Raw genomic sequence first — 20,164 nt, 5'->3', positions numbered from 1 at the left:
TAATTTAATTACTGGCAAATCTAAAAATTATAAAACTATTTTTTACAGACCGATATCCGAGCTTGCAAACCTTTTTAAAAAAAATTTCCGCGTAAATCTACCACCCGACTACTCAAATTAATACTAAGAAAGCCTGCTAGGTCGTAATATTCAGTCCTGAACTGACCGTTTGCGCATGCGAGTATAATTGATTAAACACAATTCCAGCACAAAGCAACAAAAATTGAAGACATAAGTTTAAATCTCTCTTAATACTATCAAGTATAGTAATAATATAATAATCTCACCCGCAACAAAAAATGATGAGGCAATTTTAATCCTCTCTTGATACTCTCAAGTCATAATAATCTATCTATTCTTTATATATATATATATATATATATATATATATATATATATATATATATATATATTATATATATATATATATATATATATGTATGTATATATATATATATATATATATATATATATATATATATATATATATATATATAGTTTTGGGGTCCACATTTGTCCGTTTATTTGGTTGGTCTAGTTCCTACAAAATAAAAACATAAATGAATTAATCAATTAAATTAAATAACTGACGTACTTTCAAAAGGTTTATGTACTATGTTTATTGAATAGTCCAGAGACCCATACTATAAGGTAATATTAAACAAACAAAAAAAAAAAGAAAAGAAAAAGGTATCCATGTCAATAGCTTGTCAGACATAGCAACAAGAGGTCATGTGATCATTAGGCGGGAAGCATTAATTCAACGGGAAAGAAAATCTACATTTATGTGTGTGCGTGTGTGTGTGTGTGTCTAGGTAGGTAGGTGAATTAAGATAAATTTCAAAAAGTTGGGTCTAGACCGGTGTTCCGGTAGGGATATACATAGATAACAATATAATACATAATATAGTATAACTACCATGCAGCAAGTAAGATTAGAAATAGAGGGACAAAGTTCAAAGTCTACACTTAAACTGTTATGTGATGACGATAACATGACACACAACCTGGATATATCATTATCAACAAAGGCAGCGTGCTCCTATCGTGTCGTTGAGAATGTTGATTGAATATGCGACACATCTACACACATAAATATACTCACGCACACACACACACGCGCGCGCGCGCACGCATGTTATTCAATACATGTAAATTGAGCAATTCTTTGATAATAAATTTCCCTTTTAGCTAAATCCGTCAATGTTATGATCATTCCATTCATTATAATAATATTGCAGCCAGAAAATCGAAATAATAATAAAAATAATATTAGTTGTTGTAGTAGTAGTAATAGTAGTAGTAGTAGTAGTAGTAGTAGTAGTAGTAGTAGTAGTAGTAGTAGTAGTAGTAGTAGTAGTAGTAGTAGTAGTAGTAGTAGTAGTAGTAGTAGTAGTAGTAATTATTACAATATGCTTCTACTAGTGTACGCAACATCACTTGACCTTAAAACAGACACGCTTAAAGGAGATTTTACGGGACATTGACACATTCTAATAAGTTTTAAAATAGATATAGTCTAGATACTTCGAGGGCATTTTCTTCACTAATTAAATAGTTTATATTTTAGAATATTTTCATTGATTTAATTTAAAAAGGCACTGATGCAATCCGATTTTTAAAGCAAACATTAAAAATGCTTACCGAATACAGACCGGGAAAACAACATGTAGATGGCGCTTAATTTGACTAGCTGACGAATTTTCAGATTTTGTATCAAAAGACACATCAAATAAGCGAAAAATTTATATCGGCGATTTTAATATTCAGTTTGATGTTGATCAGAATAGTCTCGTTAAAATTATAAAAAATATGCTGAATGAACATGGCCTCACTCAGTTAGTGACCTCTCCAACTCAAAGATTGGGGCACATCTTGGACTGGTTCATCATTGACACACCCTCGCTTGTTGAATCAATTAAAAATATCAAAAAAGAAATTTCAGACCACAATCTGATTCTGGCAACTCTCAAATGCATCAAAGAGAAAGCAAAGAAAGTCAAGATAGTGTCTAGGGATACCAAAAAAATAGACATTAGTTCCTTCAAAAACAATCTGTCAGAGGAACTAGGAAGAATGGATATACCATCAGCACAGAAAACGGACGAGGTACTGCGCAACGTCATCGACAGGCATGCGCCAAAGACAACTAGAATAATAAATTCCAGGAAACCGTCTCCGTGGTTTAACCAGAGTGAAAAAACTGCCAAAAGGGAAAAAAAGGAATGCAGAGGCATCGTGGAGAAAATCGGGCCTTGAGATTGACCGGCTGATATATATAGCAAAAAAGCATGAGTATAAAACCACCTGCAAAAGAGCAAAAAGAAACTATTATAACACAAAACTGTCATCAGTGAGGGACACTAAGGAATTTTTCTCTGTTTCAAAGGAACTTTTAGGGGAAGAAAAGGGCATGTGTCTACCCACTAATATCCCGGTAGAAAAGCAGCCGGATGCATTTTCAGATTTCTTTTCGGGAAAAATATCGAAAATTCGGAACAATTTGGACCTCGTGCAAAATGAAGATATAAATTTCCACCCTTTTTCGGGTTCACAGGGATTCTCTTGTTTTAAAGAAACAACTGAAGAAGAGATTTCTAAAATAATTTTTTCATCTTCCTCGAAGTCATGTGATTTAGATCCTTTACCAACTAATATTTTGAAATTATGTCTTCCTGAATTGATACCTTGCATAACTTATATTATAAATCAGTCACTTATCTCAGGACAAGTCCCAGATATCTATAAACATGCAATTGTAAAGCCTCTCATAAAAAAGCAAAATCTCAATGTAAATGACCTTAGTAACTACCGTCCCGTCTCAAATCTGCCATTTCTTTCTAAAATCCTTGAAAAAGTTGTACTCAGACGTCTTTCACAACATCTCCATGAAAACAATCTATGGGAAAAATTTCAGTCAGCTTATCGTTCTTACCATAGCACAGAAACTGCTCTGTGCTGTGTTGCGAGTGATTTGCTTGATGTTTTAGATAAAGGTTCTGTTTCTCTTCTGACATTGTTAGACCTTTCGGCGGCGTTTGATACTATTGATCACGGTATTCTCATTAAACGACTTAATATAACCTTTGGCTTGTCTGGGACTGTCTTGCAGTGGTTTGAATCTTATTTAGATGGCAGAAAGCAACAGGTTATGATTTTAGATAAACTTTCTCGTCAACATACATTGTCTTTTGGTGTTCCTCAAGGCTCTGTTTTGGGTCCAATTCTTTTTGTTTTGTATACTTCTCCATTATCTAATGTCATCACTGGTCATGGGCTGCGCTATCATCTCTATGCAGATGATACGCAACTTTATGCTACTGATAAAACTAAAAATCTCGAAAATATTGTGAAACGTGTGGAAGAATGTGTGACGGATGTGAAGGAGTGGATGGATGCAAACAAGTTGAAAATGAATGAGTCAAAAACAGAAGTGATGATTGTGGGAAATAGAGGGCAGTTGAAGGTGAATGATGGTCTTGAGGTGTTGATTGGGGGTGAAAAGATCAAGGTTTCAAAGACTGTGAAAAATTTGGGTGTCTATTTTGATTCAGAAATGAAAATGTCAGCTCACATTTCTGCTCTCTGTAAATCTTTATACTTTCAATTGAAGAAAATCAGTTCAATCCGTCAGTATATTGCAATTGGAACATGTAAAACATTGGTTGTTTCCCTCATTTTTTCGAAACTAGACTATTGTAACTCGCTGCTTGTCAACTTGCCTCAGGCTTCTATTAAACAATTGCAACTACTGCAAAACAGTGCAGCAAGATTAGTTTTTGGCAAAAAAAAATTTGATCATGCAACCCCTTTGTTGGCCTCTCTCCACTGGTTGCCCATTGAAAAGCGCACATATTACAAAGCAGCGTGTCTTGTTTATAAGTGTTTGGCTGGTATAGCACCGGCATATCTCACAGATCACGTGGTCATGTGTAAATTTGAAAATTACACTTTAAGATCATGTAATGACCAAACGAAAATTTCGGAAAAAAGATCAAGAACAAAATTTGGTGATAGATCGTTTGCTTGTTTCGGCCCAAGATTTGGAATGAACTACCACGTGGTCTGAGGGAGTGCAAGTCTTTACCTACTTTTAAAAAGAATCTCAAGACACATTTTTACTGTATTTGTTTTCTTGACTCTATATGAATCCTTGATCTGGCTATGAATTGTTATTGTTATTATTATTTTATTTTTTTATTTTTTTCACTTAAAATTGATATTTATATTGTAAAGTGCCCAGAGCTTGTGTTTTACACGAGAATGAGCGCTATATAAATGTGTATTATTATTATTATTATTATTAGGTACATTTGGAATTAATTCCACTTGAAAGGAGAATTAATACATAATTCAACCCCCCCCCCCCCCCACTCTCCTACCCCCTTGCTTGATTGACCACTTGAAAAAATATTACCCGCAACACAGAGGACGAAGAATGGGGAAAAAAAGGAGGAGGAGGAGAAGAAGAAGAAGAAGAAGAAGAAGAAGAAGAAGAAGAAGAAGAAGAAGAAGAAGAAGAAGAAGAAGAAGAAGAAGAAGAAGAAGAAGAAGAAGAAGAAGAAGAAGAAGAAGAAGAAAAAGAAGAAGAAGAAGAAGAAGAAGAAGAAGGAGAAGAAGAAGAAGAAGAAGAAGAAAAAGAAGGAAGAGGAAAAAGAGGAGAGGGGAGAAGAATAAGAATATACATTATATACCAAAGAAAACAAAATGGGTTATTGACCCGTGTTGACTCAATATTCATCGTGTGTGGAAAATGATACGAGGGTAAAATGGTCATTCACACCCCTTCCTCCCCCCCCCCCCCCCCCCCCCCCCCCCCCCCCTCCCCCATACCTCGCACACACACTCAGACACAGACACACACACACACACACACACATACAAACTTAGAACAAATACAAACTTAGAACACACACACACACACACACACACACACACACAGAGAGAGAAAGATACACACACATCACGAGAATCAAAGGGACTAGAAGTAGGTATAAAACTTTGGGCATTACCCCATATAATGGAAAATAAAAATATAATAAAAATAATATTCCCTTTGTTCATTTTCGAATGAAAGTTTTCAAAAGGGCCTATCTATCTCAAGAAAAGAGTATGCATCAGTCGTAGAGCAGCACCGCAACGTAAGCAACAAGATCTAATTTTCATTTAAAAGGGGGGAAAAATAAGATTCTGAGAGCGGTGTCAGCACCGGGGTTTTCCGTTTTTAAATATTCGCTTGACCATCTCCATCTGTTTGAAAAATCGAAGCATTCGATATAAAGCTAATATCAGACCCTATTTTGAAAAGAAAAAAAAAAAAACGGAGATGGCCTAAATTTTAAGTTAAATATAGGAGAGATAGAGGACAAAGTCGAACATTGAGGACACTCTGTTCATCCAGCTGTAACTGATCTGACAGTCCTAATAATTTGCCCACGGTAGTTTTTATAGCGAGACATAAGACATTAATTCTATTTTTCTTTTAATTTTTTTATTCACGCTATGTGGAGTTTAAGTGAACCAGTTTAATGAACAAAATGTAGCTATATTTCTGCGGTGGAAAATTATGCCGGATTAATGTTTTGAGATATTTGATAGAATGACTCGGCAGGTGGTCTACTGTGGCAAGGTTTTCGACTGCGAGAAATACACACACCCTATAACGAATAACGCGGTCGTTCCGCAGGTTAACCGCTGCACATCATTAACATATTCACTCCTAAGTCGAGGGAGACATAGTAAACCATTACGATCAATTTTGAAAAGCGGTTTTTTAGAAAGAAAACGTATAAAAAGCGAAGTAAATCTAATGATTACAGCGAAATGCCTTAAAAAGAAATAACCAATTCCAGACGTTTCCAGTTTAATTTACGCCACATTTGGTCACGTTTGATGCAGAAGGGTTCAAAAAGCCAAATTATAAACCCGAAATTTCTTAAGATGCAATATTTAGTTTTCACCTTTTGCACTTCATGCGTGCGATATTAGATAAGAAAAGATAAGATGAACTTTATCCATTATTGGAAATTTAGATTGGGTCAAACAGACCAATGAATTTCTGAAAGTAATTACGCAAATAAATAATAAAAAGGAAAAACAATGACAAAGAAGAAAACCAACAAAAACATTAACAAACTTAACACATTAGAAAAAAAAAATGATGATGATGATGATGTTAATAATAATGGCGATGGTTATGGTGATGGCGACGAGACTACGGCGATGATGACTGTGATGATGATGTTGATGTTGATATTATTGTTGATATTACTCCAAGACCCGGTGGACAATTTACTTTAAAGGGACGTGTGTAAAAACTTTTAAAAGACTTGCGATCGGGGTTCTTGCCAGGAATGAAAGTTTGGTATGGGAAAAGACACCTAATTTTTCATCACATTAACACAGAAGTGAAAATCTTTCCATTCAGACACACACACGCACACACACACACACGAGAGAGAGAGAGAGAGAGAGAGAGAGAGAGAGAGAGAGAGAGAGAGAGAAAGAGAGAAAGAGAGAAAGAGAGAGAGAAAGAGAGAAAGAAAGAGAGAGAGAGAGAGAGAGAGAGAGAGAGAGAGAGAGAGAGGGGGAGATACTTTTGTAGAATGCAGTGATATGATATTGGGACGGACAAAATCAGATAATATAATATGCTTCCTTCAACCTTCTTTTTTTCAATACCAAATAAATATTCCTATTGAGACCCGTAATATTTACGAAGACTATCATCTGTTATACTTATTATACTACAGTATTGTATGTTTAGATTTGTTGGTAATTCTGTACTCCATGACAAAATTTTAACATTGGCTTTACGGAACAATGTTGTGGCCCAACCCTATTTTTTAAAAGAGTATATTAGAAATCTTATCATTACTTGATAATATCAAGAGAGATTTAAAATTACGTCATAAATTTTTGTTGTGGATATACTAGAATTGAGTAGAATAAATTATACTCGCAAGGAAAGTAAAACGTCAAAGAGGACGAGTTTTACGACCTAGCAGATTTTTATTCGTATTAATTTGAGCCAACGGATAATAGCATTAGCCTGAAATAAAAAGGTTTGCAAGTTACATGTAGACTATATCAGTCTTTAAAAAATAGTTGTATAATTTTTAGATTTCCCACTAATTATACTGTACAAGATGATAAAAAAATCTACATCGGCTACTCCGATAAATGTTGATCCCCAACCCTTTATATATATAACAGATTCAGATGCCCCGCGTTAATATGTGAACAGTACGTTAGTTATTCCAAATGCGGCGCCCGGACTAGAAAATAAAATTTTAACCCTTATGACGAAATCAAATTATAGTAACGTACAGTGAGCAAAGAGCAACCATTTGGCCTGAGAAGACTACACTAGTTGAAGCACTATGGGTATTAAGCACGAGCTTGGGAAGACCACAGCATTCCCGCATCTTGTTGACCTTCAGTCAAGAAGAAGAAGAAGAAGAAGAAGAAGAAGAAGAAGAAGAAGAAGAAGAAGAAGAAGAAGAAGAAGAAGAAGAAGAAGAAGAAGAAGAAGAAGAAGAAGAAGAAGAAGAAGCAAAGGCTTATTTTCATCAATGACTTCTTTAATGTCCTATTATCTAATAATGTTGTTTTTTTTTTTTTTTTAATTTATTGTTTTTGGCTCATATCAGTCCAAAACGCTAACACCCAGCCAACTTATTAGAGTAGCCTTTGGGCAACACATCTGAGATGAAACTGTAGATTGGACGATACCTGCCTGTACCCAGGCCATTAAACCAGAGTTTGTCACACGGTCAACAAACAAAATATAACCGTCTAGTTATAATACATATTTGACATCGCGAATTTCACTCTGTCTATAACCCTGACCTGAAAAGTCGGTTAAGACGTTCTTTTAAAAAAAGGTGAAAGAGAGGTGGACAGTGGACTCTATGGTGTGTGAATGCGAATTTGTGTGTTTGAGTATGGTGTTTTGTGTGTGTGTGTGTTTGTGTGTGTATGTGTGTGTTGGGTAAAGTGTGCTTTGTAGGCGTGTGTGTGTTAGAGCATATTTACTTATTAAACATATTGTGTTGGATGGAAACCCTCTCCTGACAAAAAGTATTGTTTATTTAAAGAGATATACAGTCACATCAATACGAGGTACCATGTTCTTTCGATCAAAGCATAATGTATGGATTATGTTGTCAGAGGATGTATAATAATTCGTCGTCCTATCTCATCAGGGAGAAAAATCTTGAAGAAAATAATCGTAGATATAATTTTGAAACAGAACTTTTCGTCCTGTCAGAGACATGGGCAGAAGTTATCCGGGTTCCGATAGCGGATAGCGTTATATTGCCAGTAACAATTTGTTTGCTACCGTTTTGGATACCATTCTATCCAATCCTACCAGCCACCAAATCTAACAGACCCAGCTACCCAATCAAATCTGGGGAGACAGGTGATTCCGAAGAAGAGAGAGAAAAAAAAATCTGCTCAACCCCGTATAATCAGGGAAGCCCATAATTTATAGTTTGGAATTCAGATGTTTTAAAAATGAATTAAAATAGAATTTTTAAAAACAACAGAGACAGAAAGGGAGAGAAAGAGAGCGGGATAATTTAAAAAAAAAAAAGGGGGGGGGGGTCATCATTGTGACTGTGCGTGTGTTCAGAGAGAGAGAGAGAGAGAGAGAGAGAGAGAGAGAGAGAGAGAGAGAGAGAGAGAGAGAGAGAGAGAGAGAGAGAGAGAGAGAGAGCGTGGGTGGGTGTATATATGTGTGTACATAAGTTTATAATATGTGAATATCTCCCGAAGAACTAATAATAAATAATTTATCTTTGGCTTCTCTCTCCCTTTCTCCCCTTCTCTCTCTCTCTCTCTCTCTCTCTCTCTCTCTCTCTCTCTCTCTCTCTCTTTTATATATATATATAATATATATATATATATATATGTGTGTGTGTGTGTGTGTGTGTGTGTGTGTGTGTGTATGATATGCATGATTGAGTTGTGCTGATTGGAAATCCCTGATTGATACGTGTCCAAGAACAATAATAGAATCATTCGACTGAAGTCTCAATGTTAGGTTGGCAACTCAAAATGTCACGATTATTATTGGCTGAGGTATTTATTGCATTACGTTGTTATTTGTTTGTTTGTTAAAAGGACAACTGGAGGAGGAGGAGTGAGTAAGCAGAGAGAGAGAGAGAGAGAGAGAGAGAGAGAGAGAGAGAGAGAGAGATAGATAGATAGATAGATAGATAGATATAGATAGATAGATAGATAGATAGATAGATAGAGAGATAAATTGAGAGATAGAGAGAGAGGGGAAAAAGTAGAATGATTCAAGTATTGATTACATGCACCTATCCACACGCCAATATCAGCATATTATACCAGTACTAGGTCCTAGTAGGTTAACTGCAAATAGTTGAAACTATTCAAGACAATCATTTGAAGACTTTGAAAATTCTTCAACAGAACAATTGATGAAGTATTACTGATTACAATGACTCTCTGGCGCTGCTAAGACTAGAAAGCACCATGCCCATTGTATCTCTTAATATCAGGTAGTAGTTGATCGTCATGGTGAAAACGTGCTCACGCGAGTTTCTCTTTGTTTCGTTTACAGCAAAACTAACCCTTTTATAAATTAGCAGTTAATGCGATACAACACGGTAAGTGATAATGCCCCTTAAGACCAATTTATTATGTTTTTATGTTGTTTTTTTAATCGACGAAATCAAGCAATCTTTTTTTTTTAATAACCTAGGATAGTGTAGGTAATGACGGAATCACTTAGTTTCATAATAGTAGACATTATATTAAGAAACCTAAATACAATGAAAACGACTAGACTGAACACGACTAGATACTTAAAGCGATTTGATTAATCTATACTAATAGAAGAAAGAGTAAGTCTACGTGTTTGTGTATGTGCCGTCTATTGGAAAAACCAGACTATTTTCTGCTATGAAAATTAGCCAGTTCGTTAACATTTTTATTCTTCTGATGCAGAACGTCGATTTTTTTTTCTTTGAATTAGGAAGATTTTACAACGGCCATGTAAATTTATAAACCAGTTTATTCAAGCCTTATGATTTACGATGCCCTTTTAAATCGGGGCACAAGGTTGCCAATTTGACTTTTTAAATGCCAAATGCCAAAAACGTTTTTGAAACCGTTTGGCATGTACAAATTGGTTTTGGCATTTTTGGCACTATATTAAAATCAAATGACTTTGACTTTACCTATATAATACGCAAATACGACACAATAAACGCCACAACGTTTATTAATTTTCGCACCTAAACTAGCAAGATTTTGTTTTAAATATATTTTTTGGGATGGGGGGGGGGGGGGGGGGGTTAAGTTTATGTTATTGATTATGGTAGAGAGCGGGACAGATTTAGTAGGTACTGTTGCCGAGATAATAAACATGACAGTCGTTAATTTTGCATTGAACATGTAGAGGGTTTGCAAATTAATATTAAAATAAAAACCATCGTTTTGTTTTTTGTTGACAAATTCTCAATAACGTAATCAAAATGTGCCTATTAATCGCTAAACCAAATGATACAGTTTCCAGATTTGAGATGATTTTTTAACTCATTAAGAAAAAATGTGATTATCGTATTCTTAGCATTATGATAAACTGAGCTTAGACTAAACTTTGGCATAATCTACCCAAGGCCCATAATTGTGACAACAAAGAGGCACAATTCAAGTACGAAATGTAATCCCATCACATTGCCACAAAGGGAGATAATTTTTCTTGTTTTTAAAAAAAATGATAAATATAACTGAACGAACATCTGATTTTTTGGTCAATATGCTTAAAACCAAAATATGACAAAATCGACACAATAAATTAATATCGTTAAATTAAAAGGGAAAAGTTAGTAGTAGTATTAGTAGTAGTAGTAGTAGTAGTAGTAGTAGTAGTAGTAGCAGTAGTAGTAGTAGTAGTAGTCAGTAGCAGTAGTAGTAGTGGTGGTGGTAGTAGTAGTAGTAGTAGTAGTAGTAGTAGTAGTAGTAGTAGTAGTAGTAGTAGTAGTAGTAGTAGTAGTAGTAGTAGTAGTAGTCATAGTAGTTGTTGTTGTTTTGTTGTTGTGAAAGCAATATCAAATAATAGTAACATCAAGAGTTGTTAATGAGGACGCAGTAATAGCAGCACGAAAATGAAGAGAAAAATAGGAGGAAAACAATGACTAGAAATGGAAAACCACTTACGCCGGGAACCACCTTGGTCTGACTCGTCATTGTTGCATTTGCCATCCTACTCGGGAATTAAGTAATCCAGTTACTCTTTGTCAGTCTGTTGAATCAACTTTCACAATGCATGACATGTATCTTACAGTATATATTATCTAATATTCTACCGGTTACAGTTTAAGGGATTGCTTGCATCATCTACCGTGCTTTCTATACAGGATCCTCGTGTAAGTAAGCAGGTTTTATTTTGACACGCAAAGATCCCACTTCGCAACACGGCGATCACATTACAACTGTCAGTAACAAAGTCCTAAAGCCATACCCACCGATAGCCAAGTAAGGGACAAACACTTAATAAAATGGTTGAACAAATGCACATATAAAAATTTCGAACACCGTAACACAATGCATACTCGCGCCACTCGATTTGTCAACTTATACTACACTACTACCAAAGTTTAACTTTACAAAGTTAACATTATCATTATCATTGATAAGAAGTATGGACTATCCGGTTTTATCATGGTGTAGTATTCAGCATGTAGTAAAAATCTATGGACGACTTTATTACTAACGATATCAAGGTAAGACATGAATCTAAGGTATCATCATCACGAAATGGATTTATTATGCGTAATACCTTTTGTAAGGGCCTTTATGGAGTGTCATAAACTAATCTAAAATATTGCTACCATAGACAGAGACAACGAAAAGAAAAGAAGACAAAGTAAAATAGAATGACGAACTCTGAACGCTATGAAAGCAATGCAACAAATTACACAAGTGAACTTTGAGCTAACACTTGATGGGGAATCATAAAATTAGTATCAAAGCAGATACTGAAAAATACGACATATGCAGCTGCTGCGACAGCTGTTATACGTAAAATAAATGAATAGGGTGTCATTGTTTGTTTGTTTGTTTTATCTAGTTGAAAACAAGTTGTCCTCACTAAACAAATTATGTCTAGACAAGTTTTCCCTACAAGTCAAAAAAGAAAAGGAAGGCCCAATAAACGCTGGCCACGACAGAACAATTGCGCACATGACAAGACACAATTTTTTTTTTTAATCAATTTGGTCAGGAAACTTTCACTTCAAATTAAAAATATCTATCGCCGATTAAAATGACCCCTTACACAAGCCAAATAGTCTCAACGTTGACAATCCTAAAGTCAAAAAGATTCAGAAAAAAGCATCACTTTGCATTTAATTTATTTGGTTCCTAGAATTTAAAATATGCGTATGTCGTAAGTGCCGGGTATAAGCACTTTTTTTGTTTGTTTTACATCTAAACCGTCTTGGATGATTTTGTACACATTAATCAGTTTTCCTGTTGTCCGGTACTGTATTCATCGGATGGGTTAACTCCCAGGAATATATTTTGCCAATTTAAACGTTTCTCTGTTCCTTATATGGCCGTGTAACATTAAGTTGATATACTATGTTGACAAATAGCAGTTGTAATCAGGTTCGGATTATAAAAAAATAATAAAAAAAGGCAGAAGCTGTGATTAATAATTTTACACACCACTAAGACATAAAATAATACTGTGTCTCCACACACACACCCGCGCGCGCGCACACACACACACACACACACACACATAAATACATACAGACACACATTCACACATACATAAATGCATACATACACAAATACACAAATACACACACACATACATACATACATACATACATACATACATACATACATACATACATACATACACACATATACACACTATGGTAGAAATGTTAAAATCACAGTAAAACTGGTCACACTATATAAAAACTATTGATTATTTGATCCGTCTATAATTTTCTAAAAAGAAATAGGTCAAAGTAAACTAAATCCTCGGAATTAGCTATTCCCTCTTGACGAAAAACACTGACAACACAAGAGGACGATTAGTAAAGAGGTGTGGTATTCCAATTAAGTTGTGTGACCTGTACTTAAAATGTGACAGGTAGTTCGTTTTCAGTCAGTCTGACGGTGGACAAGGACTGGTGGCGATAGTACTCGTAGTGATAGCGGTAGTATAGTAATATTGATGACCACTGCAACAGTTGGTTAAAGACGTGGTTTGCTAATTCAATACAGCATCACACAACGACAGGTCAATAAAGATCACACTGTCACGGTCAGTGTTAGGACAATAGGAGAATAATCGTATATTATTAAATGCGTCAGCGTTTGTGGTGTTATGCTAAACGCACTTTGCTGCATAACCTTATGGATGGGACATAGTCTCGGATTCGTCAACATGTTCATACAATATATCCGCCTAGCTGGATCCCTTTAGACCTGATGAAAGTAGAGGTGAGGTGGAAAGGATTGGTCAATATAATCACATCATGTCGCTGATTCAGAAAACTGCCGTGCCCATACACATACACAGCAATCTCTAAACACGGAACCAATTAATAATACTGTGCAAGCGATGGGCGAGGCGGCCAAGGCATTTGCCTTGAGTTGTCAAGTTTCACTGTTTTTAAACGGAATTAAAAGTTACACAAGCACACGCAAAGATACACACGGGCAGTTCTCATCAATCATGTGTGCACGATAAACATTTGACGAACATACAGGATGTGAAATACACCACATCTGGGATGACAAATAACATGGTTAGTCATAATGCTTGCATAAAACATTATTAATGATGTAGTTTTTGGGTGGTCATTGTCCTTTCATTTCATCGGTCACAAAAGTTATTCGGGAAAAACCATTAAATCAGACTCATGACTATGTGTGGGACGTAATGCAAAATAGACTCGTATCAAATTAGGCAAAGCCAGACGAGCACGACCGAGGCCCGCCCATTTTTTAATTTATTTTTTTTTTATTTATTTTTTTTTTTTTGGGGGGGGGGGGGTTAACGGTTTACGGCGCTTGCAACACATTTAGGTCATATCAACGCCAGTAAAAAGGAAGAAAATTGGATAGTAAAAACATTCTAAATGTACCAAAAAAAAGGAAGACATAGGGGAAATGGTTCAAATATGGAACAGATATAGATTACAAGATTACAAGTGTACCTAGCAAGTTTGAGATTACCTAAAAGTCTCACCCAGACACCAGCACAAGATCCTACTAAGAGGAATACATTCAAATGTTTACAAATCATATGTTAAAGTACATAACATAGAGATGGTTTACTAGGAAAAAAAATCTCCCAAAACTATAACTATACATTCGACTGTTTCCCTCCCAGCCAAGGACTTCGGCCAGGGTCAGAACAAAACTAAATATTCTCATTCCAAGACAAAGACAGAAAGCAATTGGAAAACAGATACAGGGGGATAGAAGACAGAACAAGTACCTGCCTGACCACTATAGGAGGTCGGGAACCCCACCCAGAGGCCCACCCAGTTGTCCTTATAAACATTAACCAACTCGACTCAGGCCCTTGTGGTCACCTATCGGGTACTGTGTGAAATTAAAACGTGGATGTCTCGCTGAGAGAAACAAAAAATGTGACACGCATTGAGCAAGGTAAAACAGAGGAAACCCGTTATACTTATATACATATGTAAATATTTTGTTTTCGCATCAATGAAGAGCAGGGGAGGCGCGCTAGGAGATGATTATGCAGAATATTACAGTCATTGAATTTTGATTTTAACCACAACCGCGATACTACAAGCAATAAATAAGAAAGGAACCTATGTTTTATACCTAAGTCTTATAGTTCAAATCATTATTATCTTTATACATCGAGCCAGATCTTGTATATTATAATTTCAGAGACAAGTGTGTCTATTGTGTTGAGTCATGAACTTAAGCACGAGATTTATTTGATTAAACAACCACGCAAAGCAATTGAAGTCAATTATAACATTATTTTTAAACAAGCGCCGAATCCTGTTTGTCCTTAAACACTCTAAAACTGAAATGAGAAGGTATAATTTAGACGATGAGATCTCGAGATAACAGGAACTTAATCTTAAAAACCATAGAAACAAAACAAATACCTAGATACATACCGTAAAAAACAGTATGATCTCTCATAAGGACATTTAAAACAATGAATATAAAAATAGTACCAGATTATGGCGTCAGAAAAGGCATTTCATACAATCATGCCAAGGGCAAGAAACGCTCAAATATCATGGAACAAGTAGTGGTCACAAAGAAACAAAGAGAGAGAAAAAAAATCACGAAATCATAAATAAATAAATAAATAAATAAATAAATAAATAAATAAATAAAAGCTTCTGCGGAAGTCCTGATCGTTAAAGCCTTCTTCACAATGGTTTTACATGAGGGCAATGGCTAACAGTACATTCATAAGTCCTTGTGTGTGTGTGTGGGGGGGGGGGGGGGGGGGGGAGGAGAAGGAGCAGTCGCTATGTCCTTAGTAGAAGCCAAATACTCTTTGTGGAAATAATTTATTGTTGTCAATAAAAATCGTGTTTGTCGGATAGCATATATATATATAAAGGTCATATTGATTGGATGCAAGTTTCAGCCTTAGGACATTTTCATCATCATTAGGGTGTGGAACCCATTGCATTATTATTATTATTATTATTATTATTATTATTATTATTATTATTATTATTATTATTATTATTATTATTATTATTATTATTATTATTATACTAATAACAAGGTAACGTGGATCAAAGGGAAGCAACCGATATAAAACTAATTTTTATAAAAGGATTATTTGGATTAACGGTTGACCGGTATAGCGCACGACTCTTTGACTCATCTATCATTTAAATGAAAAAAATATATATTTGAAGTTGGGCCCGTGGCAAATTAATTTAATGCATGCAAAAGGGCGAGTCAGACCATGACACATGTGTTTTAGAAACCAATACCAATCAAATAAATATAAAGCTCTTTGTCCTCGTGTATAGGCTCTTTAACAATCGGCTGGCTTGTTTTTTAATTTGACATAATTTGCATATATATATATATATATATATATATAAATTATATATAATTATATAATATAATATAAAATTATGTGTCTATCCTTTTATATTTTTTATAATTAAAAGTCTTAGTCTTAATCATTTACAAAAGAAACTAGACAGTTTAAATTTGCTCTTATCTCACATAAGAGAAAAACATATTGGTACTTGGTATATATCTTTAAAAAGTAGACATTTTTTTTTCCTTTCTGTTGATATATCGCATGCCTATATTGACACACAAGTGAGGAGCAGATGCGGACCGCTAAACAGGTCGGTACAAAAGTTACATGTTATAAATGTGCACCAACAATAGTTCAGATATTTATTTCACATAAGCGTTGCTAAGTAGCTGTTGTCGCACTAAAGTTTACGCTCAGTGAACGTAGTGCGCGTGGTTTGAAATGTCACAAGCCCGAAATTCACAAAAGATGACTACTTTGCACAGAGTTGCTCGACGGAGATGAGATGAGCACATGAACTCCAGGACTGAGATCAGAATATGTGGGACGGCATTTTGTTTACAAACGAATCACTTTTTTGAAGTTAATCCCAGAGGGGAACGAAGTTCGTACTATCAAAGTCGAGGTGAACGTTTAAATGACCAAACCATCATTGAAGTTTGTTTTGTTTTTTAATCGAACATATGGATCTGTAATGGTGTGGAAAGTGATAATTGGTCGTAGAAAAATTGAGCTAATACGTATCAACCAATGACTCAACCCAGACCTATACATCAGTGACATTCTTGAACCAATGGTCGTTATTCGGAACAAGAATAATCAATTGGTGATATTCCAGTTTGATAACGCCTTGGCACATAGACTGGACAAATATCTGCATTCCTAAACGATGATTCAAATGTAAGGTTGATGAACCAGTGGCCAGTTGTGTCACCTGACATGAATCCTACTGAACATAACACGAGAGATTTTATGAGAGGTAGCTAACAAAAAAAAAAAAAAACAAAAAAAATGAAGAACAAGACAAGAAAGTTGTATAAAATTCGATGAATTATTCGAAAGACTAAGATACAATTTGGTGATTTACCAGCAGAAACGGTCAATCAGCTAACATCATCAATGAGGCAAAGAGTTGTGGCATTGATCAATTCTAAGAACAATGGACATACAAAACCCTGAAGTGCGTCACATGTGCTGATTTCAATTTTGTGCTCGATTTCGCAAAATCGATTTTTAATGATTGGTTTTAAACATATGCAACGTTTCAACAGTTAACACAAATTCAAGAAATCATTCACCAAAAGAAAAACTAGGTTATGTCTAGTTTTCAAATATATGTATAAAACATATATAAATATATGGAATAAAACTGTCTAGTTTCTCTTGTAAAAGAATATATAAAAACACTTTTGATGTTTTTTGTTTTGTTGAGATAGAGAGCGAGAGAGATAGAGAGAGGGATAGAGAGAGAGGGAGAGAGAGAGAGAGAGAGAGAGAGAGAGAGAGAGAGAGAGAGAGAGAGAGAGAGAGAGAGAGAGAGAGAGAGAGACAGAGAGAGAGAGAGAGATTGGAGGGGCGGTGGGGGGGGGGGGAAGGAGGAAGAGTCCAACAGAGGCAGAGGGGGAATAGTCCAACAGAGGCAGAGAAAAGGAGAGACAGACAGATAGATGTATAGATAGAAAAGTGTGTGTGTTTGTGTGTATGAGAGAGAGAGAGACAAAGAGAGAGAGAGAGAGAGAGAGAGGAGAGAGAGAGAGAGAGAGAGAGAGAGAGAGAGAGAGAGAGAGAGAGAGAGAGAGAGAGACTAAATTTGTGCAAGCAACTTACATTCATGAGCACCGTCTGCTGCTCGAGATCCATTGGAAAATCGGGAGCTTCTGGGCCCTGCAAGAGGTAATAGGCTGTGGCCGCTCCCATGGTCACAACCCCGGCTCCTGCTAGCTTGATGTAGTCCATTGTCGTCGGCTAGTGGGAAAAGAAAAAAATAAAGTTTTAAAAAAAAGAGTTAAGATAGAGAAGAAGATAAATAAAAATAATCATATATATATATATATATATATATATATATATATATATATATATATATATATATATATATATATATATATATATATCCTTTCTTTAAAAAATATAGCATTGTGGAGAACATTGTGCTTATTTGAGTCAATAAAAAAATTGATACGGCGCACACCTCTACTGAAAGATTTGAAAAATAGAAATGTATTTTTTACAGATAGATAAACAGATAACTTGATTTCCTTTCATAATTTAAAGTCAGTTTGAAAGTTCGTTAAGTCAAACAGATATCATGAAAAATTTACCGAAGACACTAACATCTCATGGCCACGCCCTCAACTCTATCTGTCCAGTAGAGTCCTTACTTCCGTTGTGTTGATTTAGCAGTGATCAGTGTTGTTATGTAGTAGTGTGTTCTCATTGCGTGTATGTTTAGGTGTGTGCGTGTGTGTGTATGTGTGTGTGTGTGTGTGTGTGTGTGGTGTATACATGTGTGTGTGTGTTTTGGAATGTGGTTGCGTGGAAGAAAAAAAAAAAGGGGGGGGGGGGGGGTGTCCATCAAGTAGAGAAATTCCTGAGCAAGGGGGGGGGGGGGGGGTGTTTGCTACGAATTGTCAGATTGGCATTTTTCAGCAAATCGTGGCATTCATAGTGATATAATTCACTTGATCACATGACGGTATTCGGATTTACAGAAATTTTAAACAAGTTTCACCGATTAACAACATCAACTAATATTACTGCTGATATTATTGTCGTTTTTATGCCATCGATGTGATAATTATTGCCCTGGGAAATATTTAGTTAAACGCTTCGGCAAACTGTCAATTGGTTCTGTCTAGCTTCTAGCCCGAACAAACCAAATGTAGACAGATTCGGGGACTTGATATTTTTCGCGTCCGCTTCAGATTTTCATTTGACCTCACATAAGTAAAGGGGAGACATTCCGAAAGCTCCTACATCCCCAGTATTCATTCAATTTGCATTTTCACCGTTGATCTTTTGTCAGGCGTTTATTTATTCAATTTGTCATCATATAAAAGCGTTTTAAAAACTCTAGCACAAACCTTGATAGATTTGTGAAAGTTTAAAATTTCCTAATTTGACCATTGTTTTGATTCTCGGCCGCCATTTTAATTTGTGAAGTATTGAAGGTAGTGCAAAGCACTCCCACTTGCGACTTATTGATATTGATATCTACTGACTGATAAACTAAAATCATGCCGAATAAAGCATGGCAGCGACGAACAAGCACATCGATTAAAATGTGCATCTAATCGTAATCAAGCTAATCAAGTAAATGATTCTGGAAATATCGAATGAAAATAATTCTTTCCCCGCGAAAGGGCGGGCTTTTTACTAGTATATATATATATATATATATATATATATATTTTTATAATATATATAATATATATATATATATATATATATATGAAACAAGAGAGAAATGAGAGTAGGGAGGGGGGAGGGGGGAGAAATACGTTTTTATTTTAAAAAACATGTATCCTTCGAAGAATTAAAAAGGAAAAGACTAAGCGCAATATCAATAAGTATGTTGTTATTTCAATAAGGTGGCACAAAATCCAACAAAGAGGAATACACTCAAATGCTTACATTATACATTCAAAATAGCAAATCTAATAATACATAACAGAGAGATGATTTACAAGGAAAAAATATCATCTCCCAAAACAATAACTATGCATTTGACTGTTTCCCTCTCAGCCAGGACTCCGGCCAGGACCAGGACAAAACCAAATAATCTCATTCCAAGACAAAGACAGAAAAAATGTTGGAAAACAGATATAAGGGGATAGAAGATACAGTATGTACCCCCCCCCCCCTGCCAACTATGGGAGGTCAGGAACCCCACCCAACCAGCTCTTCAAATTCCACAACACAATAAATGTGATTTATTACTGTCCAGTTCTCGCTGGATTCTAGCACGCCGACTTTCAGCATGATCTGCAAAAAGTAAGGCAAGCTAAAGCTGGATGACTGAATCTTATCTAATATAATAAGTCGTTACCTCCCATGAGCATCGGGTTTTGGGACGTTCAGATTCTGAAAACGTTT

The 20,164-nt window shown here is 35.5% G+C and overlaps 1 protein-coding gene across 9 annotated transcripts in view; it reads right to left on the bottom strand.

Annotated features, from left to right (window-relative positions):
• Positions 1–20,164, bottom strand: part of LOC144973240 (long-chain-fatty-acid--CoA ligase 5-like) — a 91,907-nt gene that overhangs the window by 50,305 nt on the left and 21,438 nt on the right. For 6 of the 9 annotated variants that reach the window (XM_078915419.1, XM_078915418.1, XM_078915417.1 and 3 more), the window contains one exon: positions 17,897–18,034. In XM_078915419.1, coding sequence (XP_078771545.1) covers positions 17,897–18,034 — 138 coding nt within the window. Of the gene's footprint in view, positions 1–11,196; positions 11,799–11,818; positions 11,943–13,073; positions 13,156–17,896; positions 18,035–20,164 lie in introns of those variants that run through there. The other 3 variants (XM_078915445.1, XM_078915446.1, XM_078915443.1) reach the window with 3 other exon arrangements.

Source organism: Berghia stephanieae, chromosome 5 (assembly GCF_034508935.2).
Source record: "Berghia stephanieae isolate SIO BIC M18660-M18661 chromosome 5, UCSD_Bste_1.3, whole genome shotgun sequence".
NCBI classification, from domain to species: Eukaryota; Metazoa; Mollusca; class Gastropoda; order Nudibranchia; family Aeolidiidae; genus Berghia; species Berghia stephanieae.
This window is presented reverse-complemented; position numbering and strand designations above follow the sequence as displayed.